The sequence below is a fragment of the Chiloscyllium punctatum genome, chromosome 13 (assembly GCF_047496795.1).
Source record: "Chiloscyllium punctatum isolate Juve2018m chromosome 13, sChiPun1.3, whole genome shotgun sequence".
Classification (NCBI taxonomy): domain Eukaryota; kingdom Metazoa; phylum Chordata; class Chondrichthyes; order Orectolobiformes; family Hemiscylliidae; genus Chiloscyllium; species Chiloscyllium punctatum.
In genome coordinates, this window is record NC_092751.1 from 84820860 (window position 1) to 84833245 (window position 12386).

The 12386-nt window shown below is 40.4% G+C and overlaps 1 protein-coding gene across 1 annotated transcript in view; it reads left to right on the forward strand.

Moving 5' to 3' along the window:
- Positions 1–12386, forward strand: part of LOC140484474 (LIM domain-binding protein 3-like) — a 209769-nt gene that overhangs the window by 57132 nt on the left and 140251 nt on the right. Inside the window, exon 3 of the mRNA XM_072582883.1 lies at positions 8955–9106. Within this exon, the coding sequence (XP_072438984.1) occupies positions 8955–9106 (152 nt within the window). The remainder of the gene's footprint in view (positions 1–8954; positions 9107–12386) is intronic.

Below are 12386 nucleotides of genomic sequence, written 5' to 3' on the forward strand. Positions count from 1 at the left end.
CCCTGTAATCTGAACATTTTGCAAGATGTCACCATCTATTTCCCTACAGTCTATATCTTCCATATCCCTTTCCACAGTAAATACTGATGCAAAATATCTCCCCCATTTTCTGTGGCTCCACACAAAGGCTGCCTTGCTGATCTTTGAGGGGCCCTATTCTCTCCCTCGTTACCCTTTTGTCCTTAATATATTTGTAAAAACCCTTTGGATTCTCCTTAATTGTATTTGCCAAATCCATCTCATGTCCCCGTTTTGCCCTCCTGATTTCCCTCTTAAGTATACTCCTACTTCCTTTATACTCTTCTAATGATTCACTCGATCTATCCTGTCTAGACCTGACATATGCTTCCTTCTTTTTCTTTACCAAACCCTCAATTTCTTTAGTCATCCAACATTCCCTATATTTACCAGCCTTCCCTTTCACCCTGACAGGAATATACTTTCTTTGGATTCTTATTATCTCATTTCTGAAGGCTTCCCATTTTGCAGCCGTCCCTTTACCTGCGAACATCTGCCTCCAGTCAGCTTTTGAAAGTTCTTGCCTAATACCGTCAAAATTGGCCTTTCTCGAATTTAGAACTTCAACTTTTAGATCTGGTCTATCCTTTTCCATCACTGTTTTAATTCAAAGGGTTTAAATCAAATTGATCTTTAAAATGTTGCAGTGGATTTTTCACTATAATCACGTAGTTGATAATCTGCTGAAGAGGACTACCTTCTAAGTGGAAAACCTAACTAACGTTTATACCATTCATTTCAATGAATATAGTCGGGGATGAATGATCTGCTCAGTAAAGTGAATGACCAACAATGACAATCAAAATGACATTCTCAGAGGTTCTGAAGATTGTTCAGACCATGGACCTCTGATTAAATCACATGTTTAAAAAAACAAAAGTGAGTACTGACCCTCGGCACTTTCAGCAAATGAGACAAAGGCAGGATGGCACTTATGGAAATGATTTAACAGCCAGTCTCTATAATCTACAGGAAACAATGGTCATAATTGAAACCACAGTAACCTCTCCTGATAACAGCTGGATTATTTCTCCAGTGAAATAAAATGGGTGAAGGATAGTTGTACAATATAAATCAATAGGCTTAAAATCAATCCATCAGTCCTCACTGCTCATAGCAGTGACTGGGTGATTTCCCTTCAATCGTCATCTTTATTCTGGCCACTTGTAGTGGTGTCACTGTATACACCCACAATGACACAGTTTACCCTGCAGGGGCATGCTGTTTACTTCCAAGAGATTTGAAAAGAATCTGAAGGAACAGGTGGCTTCTTCGATAGCTATCCCAACTGTTGCTACTCATTACCCATTTGTGAACTATTTAAATATAAATAACTTTGGTTTTCCTTTTTAGTTTGTGGCTAGCTCAAAGCGGGCAATTAGACATAAGCTATGACATCTGCAAGATTTAGAAAAATACCCTCTGCTTTCAGACTGCACCGGCTGAAATTTATTTCAAGTGGCTGTTGGGCTGAATTGCTGAAGGCGAAATACGACATGAAAAGCCCACAGTGGCACAGTGGTTAGCACTGCTGCCTCACCGCCCCAGAGACCCTGGTTCAATTCCTGCCTCGGGTGACTCTCTGTGTCCATGTTATGTCTAGGGTTCAGTCTCTCCAGATTTGCAAGCATCAGACCATTGTCAACTGGCCCATACAGGCTACAATTTTTAACTTGCTGCAGACATCTGTCTTACTGCTTTATTCCTTCCTTTGTGTTTTCTGTTGGGGACAGGGGATGAGTAGACATTCTTCTGTGTTCCTACACAATGGCTACTTCTATACAGATTTACAATTTGCATCTGATTTTCCACTTTAAACTAAAATGTCTGGGCACAACAGATGTACTGCCAAAATCCCTGCACACTGAACTGTACTGCCAAAATCCCTGCACACTGAACTGTACTGCCAAAATCTTTGCACACTGAACTGTACTGCCAAAATCCCTGCACGCTGAACTGTACTGCCAAAATCCCTGCACACTGAACTGTACTGCCAAAATCCCTGCACACTGAACTGTACTGCCAAAATCCCTGCACACTGAACTGTACTGCCAAAATCCCTGCACACTGAACTGTACTGCCAAAATCTTTGCACACTGAACTGTACTGCCAAAATCCCTGCACACTGAACTGTACTGCCAAAATCCCTGCACACTGAACTGTACTGCCAAAATCCCTGCACGCTGAACTGTACTGCCAAAATCCCTGCACACTGAACTGTACTGTCAAAATCCCTGCACACTGAACTGTACTGCCAAAATCCCTGCACACTGAACTGTACTGCCAAAATCCCTGCACACTGAACTGTTACCGAATACAATATAAATACCTAGAATAAGAGGTGACTTCTCATTACACAAAACGGTGACGATGTTGAAATAGTGTGTCGGAATTTCTTTTTAGTGTGAAGAAAAGTTTCCATATTTCTGATGGGAAATTCCAATCAAGGCTCCTTCAGAAATGTGCACTTCAAATCTGAAATGTCCCTCATCGTGCAGGATAATCATACTCCCCTTCCATAGTAGCAGTTCATGTATACCGTGATTTAACAAACAAAGCAAGCGTAATGCGAGAAAAAACTTTCTCACACAGCGAGTAATTAGGGTATGGAATGCACTGCCTAGAAATTGGTGTAGGTAGGTTGATATGAAGCATTCATGAGGACATTGAATGTTTGTTTTGGATAGTTATAGTGTTCAGGGATATGGCTAAAAGGCAGGAGATTGGGACAAAGGAATAGAGAAGGCAAGATGGTCTAAATGGCCCCCTTTGTATCATAATAGTTTTGTGATTCTATGAAATATCCTGCAATCTATCCAAAAAACTGAAGTTCCTCATCCCTAGAATGAAGCTAATCAAATGTTTATTTTGCTGTCTGATGTTTTCACAAGTGTGACACCCAGAACTGCATTCAATACTCCATTTAATGGCTACCAGTGTTTTGTACAACTTTGATGTGGAGGTGCCGGTGTTGGACTGGGGTTTACAAAGGTAAAAATCACACAACATCAGGTTTATTTAGAAGTACAAGCTTTTGGCACGCTGCTCCTTGTGATGAAGGAGCTGTGGTTCGAAAGTTTGTAGTTCCAAACAAATCTGTTGGACTATAACCTGGTGTTGTGTAATTTTTAACTTCATACAGTTTTAATATAACCTCCTTGCTTTAATATTCTATAGCCCTATTAATGAAGCAGGTGGTATTCTAGGCTTTATTAACCACATTCTCAACCTGCCTTCCACCATCATGGATTATTACACATATATGCTCAGGTCACTGCTGGATGTCGCCCCATGTTCTGTTAACCAGGTCGAATTTTCACATTTCTCTGCAAAGAAAAATTACCCTGCTACTGGTCTTTCCATTCCACCACCCCTTTATGTCCTTTTGAAGTTTTGTGCAATGTTCCTTACAGCTTACAACACCTCCAAATTTTGCATCATCCTCAATAATTGGAAGTATTTGTATCATCATTCGTGTCTCATAAATGTTTCCTCTAACTCTTTTCTGCCTTACACAATCTGGGGAAGATGGGAACCTATGGAGTTAATAGTAACACCTAACAGGGAGAGGGTTAAGAAATTAAACATTGCAGCATGTCCCTAAGCCATCGCTTGCGCATCTATTGTCATGGTTAAGGCAGCAGGTTGCATAGCCTGTTTGCATGCATCTTCAAATTACAACTCATTATAATCTTTAAATTGGGTTTCTTTAATTCAGTTGAGAGCTGAGTTTAAATTTACTGCTCCCAGGGCTCAGGAAACCTAGCTGCTAAATGATGGTGGGAGCTACGGTAGTTGCTGGAAATTGGAAATGAAAAACAAAGTGTTGGAGATGCTCAACAGGTCTGTGCAGAGTTTACGGAAGAGTTAGCATTTTGAGTCAAATGTGACTATTTTTAGGAGTTTGTTTCAGCACTTCCTTTTAAAGTGTAGAAGGGTTTTTTGAGAGCTCGGGGTCAGGAAGAGCTGAATGTTTCTCCACAGCCTTTTGTTTTATTTCCCATTCAAGTCTGATCCTGAGCCTCCTCACCTGTAATTTGCTAAACCCCCTGCACCCATTGGCATTCTCTGTCTCTCTTCTGCTCTGAATCTTTGGCCAAATCTACGGTCTTCTTCCAACATAGTGATCTTTCCCAATTGCCAGAAAACATCCTAGATTAATCTGGTTAGCTCCTGGTGGGAACTTGAATAAATATTTTTATTTTCCAAAATTATACCTACATAAAATTTGCAAATTAAGTTCAAAACAGTTCACATTTGATATTATATAAAGTGTATTACACATTTGTGTTACACTTCAACTTCCTTCCCAACAGTACATAAGATACCTTACAAACTTACAATTACAGGTTATATTTGCAATTCATGTCAACAATTCATGTCAAGTACTCTTTGATGCATATTATAGAGTCATAGAGATGTGCTCAACAAGCCCTTTGGTCCAACTCATCCATGCCAAACAAATATCCTAACCTAATCTACTTCCATTTGCCAGCACTTGGCTCTTCTCCATCTGAACCTCACCTATTCGTATAGCCATCCAGATTACCTTTTAAATGTTGTATTGGACCAGCCTCCACCACTTCCTCTGGCAGCTCATTTCACACACGCACCACCCTCTGTATGAAAACGTCCACCCTTAGGTCTTGGACCCTGAAATGGTAGCAACACTTGCTAATCAACAACTCTTTGCACTGGAAGACCAATAGGCTTCCCAGAGATCATAGGTGTCCTTCTTCGAATTGTCGGCCCTCTAGTAGCAGTTGAGGCTTGTTGAAATAACTCCACAGTTATTTCATCACCATGTCACCCTTTACTTACACATGGAGAGTCCTTGACACTGATCCAGCTTCCTCAGAGCCAGCTCTCAGGGTGAACAGAACCTCTGAGACTCCCTTTGTTTTTTTTTTCTTTCCTTTTTTCCTTTTTTTTCTTTTTTTTTCTTTTCCTTACCCCCACACTGCCGCCTAACTGAGGTAGTGCTTATTTTTTCCCCAGCACCCATGGTGTGTGTGTGTGTGTGTGTGTGTGTGTGTGTGTGTGTAGGTGTGAGACACAGTGCGAGACACAAAGTGCATGAATCTTTATTCAATTTCCACCAGCAGGAAGATAGGAAAACACCCGAGTGGCCAGTGACAAGCACTGCCCTTCACATCAAAGGGCAATGCTTTGTGATCAAAACAGTGAAGGGGAGGGTAGGGACTAAATCAAAATAGAGTTGGACGGGGAAATAATGCACTCCACTCCCTGCGGCGCCCACCTCTCCCTGAACAATTCCAGGGTGTTGGTGGACACCGCGTGCTCCTTCTCCAAGGACACCCGGGCTCTGAGACTCCTTTGTACCTGTCAGCCAGGGCTTCCTGATTGGACCAGATTAAAAGCTCCAATCATGGAACTCATTTTCTGTGAGGTCCACCTGGCTGACCTCATTACAAACACTACACTTATGTTGGTGTATGTCCCTCAGTACACAGTTTTATATTACAAATCTGCTCAGAATGTACCTTGACAAAAACTACAATGGTGTCTTGAGTATCCCCAGTGTTTTCCCATTCCCTCTTTTCAAACATTGGGTCTGACGTTATTATAATATACACACTTTATTGCATCAGTGACTACACTGGTCATTGTTACAATCTCAAAAATCGACATTCAAATTCAAACACTGAAGACCATAATCTATTCATGTGAACATGCTAAAAAGAGATAGTATGTTGATGCTTTTCATCTAGCACTCATCAGGACTACAATGCAAGAAAGCCACTTTAGAATGGAGATAGCAATTTACACAGCAGGAGGAGGTGGTTCTGATTATTTGGATTATGGTTGGCTAAACAAATGGAACCCCAGTTCCAAACGATGTGCATGAATGTAAAATATACAACATTAATAATAATAGTACATGCCCATATTATTGAATCCAATTGAGTGACGTGCCAAGAGCCAAGAAATCTACAATTTCTTTCCAGGAATCTATGATTTTCTAGTCTTGTGTTTGTATTGCCCATTCTCTCATTATGACCTTACTGACTGAGCATTAGATTCTCTTTTGCTTTATTGATGCTACTTCAAAGAATTTTGAACATACATAGAAACATATGAATCAAAGAGTAGGCCATTTCAGCCCCTCTAGCCCCCTCAGTCATTCAATAAGGTCATGGCTAATCTGATTGTAACCCTGCATCTACATCCCTGTCTAACACTTGATAACCTTCCAACCCCGTATGTAACATGAATGCCTTTTAAATGCCATTTGGATGGGTATATGAATAGGAAGGGTTTGGAGGGATATGGGCTGGGTGCTGGCAGGTGGGACTAGATTGGGTTGGGATATCTGGTTGAACGGGTCTGTTTCTGTGCTGTACATCTCTATGAAGCTACCTCCATCTGCTTACTTTTGATTACTCTGCTTCTACTACGTTTTCAAGAAGAGTGTTTCAAAGATTCACAACTGTCTAAAAGAAATAATTTTATCTAATCTATGTTTTAAATGGGTGACTCCTGATTTTTAAACAGTGGTCCCTGGCCCCTCTAGCATAGGCTAAGATGTTTCATGGTTCCTCCACGTTGGGTGGCTGTGAATCTTCAGAAGTAGAAGGATCCAGCAGCTGGGGCTGCTGTTTGATGGATGTACGCCAGGTGCAAAGAGCTCTGGATTCTCACTGCCTCATATTGCTTGTATTACACATTAGCTGAGTCAGCAACACAGATATATTTATCTCTTAATAAGACTCGAGGGTCAGTTTTCTTCATAAAACGATCAGTGGCAGTGATGGATGTGAATGCTAGAAATGGTTTGGATCTCCATGGCTATCATTAGATATCTGGTGGTCATGGTTTTTATGGCCAATGGAGACACAGCCTCATTCAGAGAAAGAGGGTATGCCATCTTTGGTATTTTCACAAGGCTTCCTCAGATTCCTTTGCTTCTGTTCCTCCACCACACTCTGGAAAGGTTGAAGAATTCCTGCAGGAGTAGAGTACAAGAGTTGCCAGAAGATCCTCTTGGCAAGTGATTGAACTGTTGGCTTATTTTTCAATTGTGTTAGTATCACAGCCAAGGCTGATTTATTTTGTTCTCCCCTGGCATGCGCTGCCCAGCAAGAAGTGCTTATATACAGTCAAGTATGGGACTGCTTCCGAACTGCCGACTTAATGAGTTGTTTATGTTGAGGTTCTTAATGAGCTGATTGCAAGGGTGCATTGATATATTAAAGGGTAGGGGGAGCTAGAGAAATGTGTGAGAGAGAAGACAATAAAGGGTTACAATGATAAATTTAGATTTTTTTCATGGAATATGGATATCACTGTCAAGGTCAGCATTTGTTGCCTGTCTCTAATTGTCCCTGATCTGAGCAGCTTTCGAGATCATTTTAGAGGGCAGTTAAGAATCAACTACTACATTGTTGTAGTCTAGAAATCCATGGAAGCCAGACCAAGTAAGGATGGCAGATTTCCTTCCCAACAGGACATTAGTAAATCAGATGGGTTTTTAAAAAAAACAGCAATAAATGATAGCATGCTCACCATCACTGACAATAAGTTTACATTCCAGATTTATTTGAATCCAAATTGCAATGGCTGCCATGTTGAGATTGTGAACCAATGTCCCTCGAGTAGTAGTCTGGTTGCCAGATTATCATGGTTCTGTTCGCCGAGCTGGGAATTTGTCTTGCAAACGTTTCGTCCCCTGTCTAGGTGACATCCTCAGTGCTTGGGAGCCTCCTGTGAAGCGCTTCTGTGCTGTTTCCTCCGGCATTTATATGTTATGGCACTCATCCACAGACTCTATCAACAAACACATCGACCTGGACCCAATATACTGGCCACTACAGCGGACAGCTGGAACTGACGACCGGAAGCGGCAGAGACAGGCCACTATAAATGCCGGAGGAAACAGCACAGAAGTGCTTCACAGGAGGCTCCCAAGCACTGAGGATGTCACCTAGACAGGGGACGAAACGTTTGCAAGACAAATTCCCAGCTCGGCGAACAGAACCACAACAACGAGCACCCGAGCTACAAATCTTCTCCCAAACTTTGAATGCCAGATTATCAGTCCAATTACATCACCATTAAATCAGCATTTCCCCATCAGGAATATTAACTGTTTGAGCAGGTTGGCCTGCCACTTAGAGGTAGTATTAGATGACAAACAGCTCTCACGCCACAAAGCAAGGAACTTATTCCTTCTGGAGAGGGACACAAAAGAGAAATTATTCATAAAAAAAAGGGGATGAGAAAAAACTTAATTGTAGCTTAGCTTTTTTTAAAAAAATGTAAATTTATTATTGCAGGTAATTTGTGTACTGGAAGAACAATCTGTTATAGTTCTGTCTACAAATAATGGATTGACTAGGTAAGGGCTCTGTGACAGAGTAGCAATAACATACTTCTTGGCCAGGTAGTCTGGGTTCAGATCACCTGCTATTGTGCTGCATCATAATGGGTTGATCCTAAATATTTTTATCCTAACCTTGTTGCGTGCTGTTGTTACCCTTTTTCCCATCTTTGGCCTCCTTCATTAACATAACCCAATTCAGGAAATTCATAAATCAAGACCTAAAAGATAAAGCTAGTTTCAGTGATGATGAACATATCAACTGTCATTATCATTACCAACTATCAACTTATCATTTTGTTCACTACTATCCTTTAGAGAAACAAATCTGCCATCCTTACCTGGTTTGGCCTACATGTTACTTCAGAGCCACAGCAATATGGTTGACTCGTGAAAGAATATCTTAACAAGCTAAAGCTACTATCTCCTGGGTTCTCCATGGAAGAATAACCAATACTTCAAACTTTCACTCACTATCATTTTTTTGTGTGTACTCTATTTAAATTGCTTTCAAATTGATTTTCTGTATTTTTAATCTGTTGTCATTTTGATTGTTTTAATTTTTGATGTTCACGCCCATTTCTTGTCATTTCAGGTAAGCCCGGGGAGTAAGGCAGCCCAAGCAAACGTCAACCAGGGGGATACCATCGTGGCGATAGATGGGGTCAGCACAGAGGGCATGACTCACCTGGACTGCCAGAATAAGATCAAATCAGCCACCTACTCCCTGAACCTGAGCCTCCAGAAGTAAGTGCAGATTTGATAGTGTGACATGAATTGATGTGAGGGGTGGAGAATGAGGTTACAATGCAAGTTAGTAATGTTATTTACATGAGGTGACACATAGTGAAGCTGAATCCTCCTGTCCAGATTTAAGACTCCATCTACATTATTTTGGTTTGAGTGAATTGGGGAAGGGAATGGGGGAGTGAGTGGATAGGTGGGTATGGGGGAGGCAGAAGTTGTCTGCACTGCCTGTAATTACAGAATCAGTACTATTTACTGGTTATATTTTCCATCCTGATAATGTACCATTGGGTTAACCTACTGTAAAAATTATGATTTTTAAAAAAAATACCTCAAGTACAATATAATTTTTTTCCAAGTCTCAGTCATATTTACTGGGCTGCTTTTAAGTATTATTTTGCAGGGTGCGTGGTTGAGGAAAGTCATTTGAAGCTTTTATTCAGTGTTTTTTAATCCGTTATCTTCAAGATAAGTGAATGATAATTGTCCCATTAACCAAATAATAAGCCAACACAGTCTTGAACCCTTAAAAGTGCTTAAAATGTGTACATTTTTTTAGTTGCAAATGAATCTTGATGAAAAGAAATACATGTTACTGAAGGTTTCATCTTACACTCATCAGGATAAAAACAAGAATACCAAATTTTAAATCATAACAACAATTTATGCAGTCAGATGACACCAGGTTATAGTCCAACAGGTTTATTTGAAATCAGAAGCTTTCTGAGCATTGCTCCTTCGTCAAGCCAAATGAAGGAAAGGCACAGAACTTACAGGCAGAGAGATCAAAAGTTAGTACAAATGGTGTGAGGCTGAATAATAAGTCTCTGAAGATAATCAAAAGTGTCAGACAGTGTGAGTAAAGTGTCAACATAGAGTCATAGAATCATAGAGATTTACAAAATGGAAACAGACCGTTCAGTCCAACTCGTCCATGCCGACCAGATATCTCAACCCAATCTAGTCCCACCTGCCAGCACCCGGCCCATATCTCTTCAAACCTTTCCTATTCATATACCCATCCAGATGTCTTTTAAATGTTGCAATCGTACTAGACTCCACCACTTCTTCTAGCAGCTCATTTCAAACAGTTGAATAGCAAATGAAGGGATGACCTATGAGCTGATTAATTGAGGCAAAGAGGTAATTACAAAAAAGTTAAAAATAAGATGGTGCTGTAGACAAACCAAATGTCTGAATAACATGATAGGTATTAGAGTTGCATGTCGAGGTCTAACCAAAGTAACAAGTAATCCAAAACTGTACAAGCTAACTAAGGTAGAGATATTAAAACAAATTAATAAGGTGATGATGTCAAAACAGAATAGTAAGGAAGATTTTACAGATACACAATAGTATGGCGAGGTTACATGTAGCGCGACATGAACCCAAGATCACGGTTAAGGCCATCTTCATGGGTATGAAATTTGGTTAACAGTTTCTGCTTGGCAATTTTGTGTTGTTGTGTGTCTCAAAGGCCACCTTGAAGGACACTTACCCAAAGATTGGAGGCTGAATGTCCTACACCATCTGACACTTTTGATCACCTGCAGAAATGTATTCTTCAGCCTATCAACACTCCATTCACACCATTTGTATTATCTTTTGATCTCTCAGCCTATAAATTCTGCGACTGTGTGCTTACCTTCATTTCATTTGATGAAGGACCAGTGCTCCAAAAGCTTGTGATTTCAAATAAACCTGTTGGACTATAACCTGGTGTCATGTGACTTCTGACCTTGTCCACCCCATTTCAACAGTAGCACCTCCACATCATAACAGCTTATGCAGTAAAAGATGCTGAGTAGTTGTCAAGTCAGTTCTGATTGGCTGAGCAAAAGCCATGAGGAATTGTAAATTCCCTAAGCTCCCAAAATTCAAAAGGCATTGAAGGCTTGAACATATTTGCTTTTACACATAACAGGTCCCTACGTATGATTCGGTGCCATTTTTAGCAAAGATGAATGAGCCATTTTAGGAGCTTGATTAGTTTAAATTGGCAGTCTGGATTGTTCAGCAACTGTTGTCCAATTAGGGAATTACACCTGGCAGTAGACTTGCAGTTTTGGGTTTTGCAAACCTGGACTAGTGTGCTTTATATATTGTCTTTAATGATTTCAAATGCCCCAACTCACCTCAGAGTCAGTCAAATCCATTTCAGGTGTAGTCACAGTTGTAATATAAGAACAGCAGCAGCCAAATTGTGCACAATAAACTCCCTCAAGACATGATAATGATCAGATAATCTGTTTCAGTGTCTCTTGTTAAAACATGAAATTGGCCAAGGCATTACTTCTCTTCTAAAATACAGTCGAAATGTTAATATCTGCATAAATTTAATTTGTAATTTGATATAGTGCACCTCCAGCAGCCTGGATTAGATAAATCAGGTCTATAGACTGATACTTGAACCCCTACAGTGTTTGGACTTCAACGCAAGTTCAGTGCCCAGTGACCCACAGATAGAACTGTGCACCACCTGGATAGTGGCATGGGAGTTGTTAAGTCCAACTGAAATGGCATGGCTTGCCAGTGCGGTCTGTAACCTTAAACGAGTATCTATTTAGCAATGGTATTTGTGATGCAGTGGTATTGTCTCTACCTCAGGTTCAAGTCCCATGTGAGGTTTTTTGGAGCCAGTTGATTTTTATATTTAAAAAAAAACTGCATTTAAAAATCTGCACAATAAAAGAATTGGAAACCATCCAAAATAGCCTTTTCAGAAAATGGGATATTTAACAGTTTTCTTGTGGCGATTGCTTGGAAGAATTAGGTAGTGCAGCTGTAATTTTTGGAGATGAAATGTTGAAGTAAGTGAATCATGAATGTCCTCACACTGACTGAGCTCCTTCACCAGAAATAAGAGCTATCATCCAGAATTGAGATTTATCTTGTGCTACTTCTTTTATGTGAACGGAAAATGTGTTGCTGGAAAAGCGCAGCAGGTCAGGCAGCATCCAAGGAGCAGGAGAATCGACGTTTTGGGCATGAGCCCTTCTTCAGGAATTGACTTATTTTATGTGAAGTCAGTTTATCTTCAAATGCTGGAAGATGCAATGTTAATGGCTTTTAACAGTGAGCTTTCTGAGATATAAAGTCTCCTTGTTTTGACAGTCCAGGCTCTCTGGAAAATTGCTTCATGTTTTTGCCTGCATTCAACGACTATGAAAGTATCTTAACTGATCCTGCAGAATACTTTCTCACAAACTATTTCCTATCTTGAGATTTAGGGCTGAATCTTACTTTGTTGCCAAAGTTTGTACTGCGTCAAGTTGTTTTG